The sequence below is a fragment of the Phlebotomus papatasi genome, chromosome 1 (assembly GCF_024763615.1).
Source record: "Phlebotomus papatasi isolate M1 chromosome 1, Ppap_2.1, whole genome shotgun sequence".
Classification (NCBI taxonomy): domain Eukaryota; kingdom Metazoa; phylum Arthropoda; class Insecta; order Diptera; family Psychodidae; genus Phlebotomus; species Phlebotomus papatasi.
In genome coordinates, this window is record NC_077222.1 from 50,837,722 (window position 1) to 50,842,157 (window position 4,436).

The 4,436-nt window shown below is 38.2% G+C and overlaps 1 protein-coding gene across 1 annotated transcript; it reads right to left on the bottom strand.

Moving 5' to 3' along the window:
- Positions 1-1,618: 1,618 nt before the first annotated feature.
- LOC129805677 (uncharacterized protein K04H4.2) lies at positions 1,619-3,785 on the bottom strand. The gene is made up of 4 exons (XM_055853757.1): positions 3,585-3,785; positions 3,198-3,476; positions 2,030-3,139; positions 1,619-1,968 (listed from the first exon to the last, which is right to left on the bottom strand). Exons 1-4 carry the CDS (start codon positions 3,730-3,732, stop codon positions 1,796-1,798), a joined length of 1,710 nt encoding a protein of 569 aa, XP_055709732.1. The 5' UTR covers positions 3,733-3,785; the 3' UTR covers positions 1,619-1,795.
- Positions 3,786-4,436: the final 651 nt, after the last annotated feature.

Below are 4,436 nucleotides of genomic sequence, written 5' to 3' on the forward strand. Positions count from 1 at the left end.
GATGAAATATGTCCGCCTGAGTAATCTCTAAATAAAACATATCCAAAAATGAAATTGATCGCATTACGCGTTTTCTTTAATAGCTCGAAAACGCGTAATGCGATCAAACGTACTTTTGGAGGGGAAGGGGAGGGGTGAAACAGAGATCAAAATTTTAAATTCTTGGGTCGACTTATGGGGGGTCTCCTGAAGACCCGAAGACGCTAACTCTATCCCTTTGGCCGCCTTTTTGGCAATTCGGCCGGCACACTGTGAGATAGGGGGAATTAGGCTCACGTCAATGGTTTTAGGGTCAACTTATGGGAGGTCCCCATCAGTCCAAAAGTTTCTATCTCTAGCCGTTTAAGATCTAGGTGTAGTAACGCCCGGATGACAAACGACGAAAAATGTGACGTCAACTTTAGATTTTCAAAATTTTACCAAAATATGTTTCAAAAATAGGGGTAAAGGAATTGAAATATATATATTATTCAAAATCTAGGAATTATGGTAAGTGTGCCAAATTCCGGCCAGCTTGTAATTTCGGTCACCTTTTTTGTTCCTCGAATTTCACTGCTTACAAGGTTTCTAGGAACACTCCTTATAAAAAAGTAACAAATAAATTCAATTTGTATTAAAAATATTACATTTCAAACATAAGAGGCGCTTGCATGCAACTATGCCGAAATTTGGTACACTTACCCTACATATACTTTCGAAATTAAAAGTTCGAAATTAAAAATTTTGTGGCCATGTGTACTGTTAACACAACGAAAGATAAAATTATCAATGAAAGATTTTAATCGGCACACTGAGGAAGAATCATACCGAGGATCAAAAATTCTGTAGAAAATTGAATATTTTTTATTGAAAAGACTATATCCGATACCCGCTATACCTTACAAACATCCGAAAAAATCAAAATTACGGTTTTGATATGTAGATAGGGTAAGTGTGCCAAATTTCGGCATAGTTGCATGCAAGCGCCAAAGTCTCAAGTTTGAAATGTAATATTTTACATACAAATTGATTTTTTTAATTCTTTCTTCTGAAAGAGTGTTGCTTGGAACCTTGTAAAGAGTTTACCGTTTTTATTTACTCTAAAATCATTCTTAATACATTTTAAAATGAATAAAAATATAGACATAGCTTTGGTGCCCTATTTCGGCCACCTTCATTCTAATAGTTCCTTGGCCTTCGAGAATTCTTCTAATATCTTTTTCACGTCATCTCGTTTGTCGAAGCTACATTTTTTGTCATTCTTTTGCATTGTATAATCTCTAGAGTATGTAAAATCTAAAAGTTCATGGAAATTCGAGGAACAAAAAAGGTGGCCGAAATTGCAAGCTGGCCGGAATTTGGCACACTTACCCTATAAGCCTGCAATTTAAAACTGTTTAACATATAAGTCTCCTCACGCTTTCCTGCGCTTCACCTTCGCAGGTCCCAGAAGTTCTAATGAATATTACTAAATACGTTTTATGCCTTAAACCGAAATTATTTATTCCACCATGAAGTCAGAGATATCAAATAAAGTTCTAATAAGAGAACAAAATCATAGCCCATTCACTATCAGGCCACCAAATTTGTTTTCAGAAACTAGCACCTTAGTAGTATTTGAGTGGACATAAAGACAGTATTACTTCAGTATTTGGCAGTTTATATTTAGATCATATATCGCGTTGTTTTACTTTCAAGACAACCATAATAAGATAAGCGACTTTGAATTTGTGAATGATTACAAAAAAAATCATCACACTGATATGCTGCTTGAGGTCACACAAATTGACTTCCATATGATATGGGCAGTGAAGATTTAATATTCGCAATAGTCACCCTCAAGACATCCATATTCCTGAGAGCAGAACTCACCACCCTGCTCCTGGCAGTAGGATTCTTGGTTCATATAGCCACATTCAGATGAGGACGAACAGGCATACCGAGAACAATATTGCGGACAGTAACCTCGACTGTAGCACCCTGAGCAGTCTGTAAGGAGAATAACAGTAAGTTAGAGTCGAGGGGAAGCTTCTGCTATTCGCAGTAGTACCATGGGCAGTTTGGTAACTGCATCCACGACAGCTGGAAACTCGTTGTCTCATTGGTGGAACAACCATTATGGGTGGCCGATAAACTGGTTGTCTGGGTCTCAAGTAAATCTTCGGTCTGTCACAGATACTAGAGCAGACTTCCTTTCTGCGATGGAAGCATCCCCAAGTTCCATTCTGTACCACTTTGCACATTCTTGGTGAGACAACCGTGCAGCATTTTTCTGGAAATGGAACCGGTGCAGGGGCTGGCGTTGGAACTGGAATTGTCACAGGATACACTGGCGTTTGTGGGGTCACATAAATAATTTTCTCTTCTCCATCACTAATAACTCGGGTTTCTCCGTTAGAAAGGTGAACAATCACATGGGATGTGCTATTAGCATTGACATTGCTGGTCACGTTGACGGGATTGTGATTGGTAATGTAGTTACTGAGATGGTTTGTGCCGGATGAGTAACTTGGCCAACTAGTAGGTCCTGATGGAGGAGTATTGACGCAATTTTGCGTTGTGTTCACGCATTTTTCGATAACGCAGCCATGTGCAGTTTGTTTTGATCCCTCAGGACATACTATTTCAGGTTGAATCCTGTTGACGTCTACATCGTTCCTACGACATTCGTTGTTAATATTTTCATATCCATCAGGACATGCCTCATAAGGCGGTACAGTATCTGGCTCTGTAATCCGTTGCGAACAAGTATTTCCAGTTAGAATAAGTCCCGGAGGGCATTGGGGTGTAGCTGGAATTGGCTGGACAGGAACAGTGGGTGGTACTTGGGGATTAGTGGGAGATCCGCAGCAGGGATTAATTTGTTGGGACGTTGGACAATTTTGGTATGAACATGGAGTGCTTTGGGGTTGAGTGTACGGACATGGGTTCGTTGTAATCTGCCCCTGACAAGACGGATAGCACATTCTTCCTGAGTATTGATATCCGGTTGGACAATTTGGAATATACTGCACACAATTAGCCCCATTATAGGAAAATCCGGCTGGACACTGAGGTTGTTGAACCAGTTGTCCTTGAGTAGATGGTGGAAAAGTTGGGTGTTGGTTAACTGGAGGTTGAACTGGTGGATTATCTATAACAATTGGATAGCACAGGTTTCCTGGAACACCAGAAATTAAGCTTAGAGTCAATCACAGGCATGAATAACAAAATCCTACCATTTAGCGTATATCCAGTAGGACAGATGTACTGTAGAGGATGTTGAGTAAATGACGTGCTATATCGCACACATTGACCATTGGAAAGATGATATCCTTCATAACATTTAATAATTTTCTCACTTGTCTTGCTTATTACTTGTGTCCTTACGCAAATGTAGTTATCCAGAACATAGCCTACTGGACACCTTTTTGTGATTGGACCCACAATGCTAGTTGTACACCCAACATTTCCGGTACACTGTTGACCAGTGATCACTTGTCCAATGCCAGGACCTCCTGGAGATATAAAAGTTTCATGGCTATTTTTTTGTTCCTTGTTCCCCAAAATTACTTGAAATATCCAATCCACACAATCTTAGCAATATACGAGTAGATTGTACTCACTTCCTGCTTCAATAGTTGTAACAGTTTCATTTGAACCTAGCGGATTAAAATTGTGCACTACATTTTGCGACGATGCTATTCCCAAAATCACACAAAATATTGTAAAGGTCAAGAAAATTTTCATTTTTCCACAAGGATCAACCACCATAAATTTAAGCAACTGATCACAATCCTATCCACAGCGAGACTGAACTGAAAACCTACGGGAAGACTGGGCTGGAGATTTATTTAAAACTTTATGATAAGCATATGAGGTCAAAAATATGTCAAGACCGGCTTTTTGTAGCATTATTATCAATTTTAGATTTGTCATTAGAGTAGGAATTACATAGCAAAATTTTTTTTTAATTCCGACAACATAATTCTAAACATTATAGATATTGTCGACAAAAAAATTGCATAAAATGACATGAACTTTAGAAACTGACAACAAAAATATTTCGTTTTTCTTATATATTTCATCAAAAGCCTAATGAAGATTATATTATGCATTATTAAATTTTTTGAATTTTTGATAAGATTTTACGTTTGGGTATAAATCGAATTATTTCTTAGATAAGGCTATGATTCTCAGAATCCAGTAACATTGTGGAAAAGTCTTAGCCAAATTCTCTGATTAAACTCTATCTGTTATCACTTTAATATTTTATTGCTCGAACTTCATAAAATGAGGAATTAATATAGAAATAATGCATCGTTTTAGCTGAGATTCCTTACAATCTCAGCTTTTGTGGTCACAGGTGAAATCCGACCTCGTCAACTCGGACCCAAATTTTGGATGTCCACGTTTTGACACTCATAGATTACGAAAATCGTGTGTGCTGAAAATCGATTTTCGTGGACGCCCGCCCC

Bases quoted from the DNA above. Each gene is read 5' to 3' on its own strand.
- LOC129805677 (XM_055853757.1), bottom strand. From the start codon at position 3,732: ATGGTGGTTGATCCTTGTGGAAAAATGAAAATTTTCTTGACCTTTACA. The intron at 3,140-3,197 runs GTAGGATTTTGT...CTGGTGTTCCAG, and splicing joins TACTGGATATACGCTAAATG to GAAACCTGTGCTATCCAATT. The intron at 1,969-2,029 runs GTACTACTGCGA...TTCTCCTTACAG, and splicing joins CAGTTACCAAACTGCCCATG to ACTGCTCAGGGTGCTACAGT.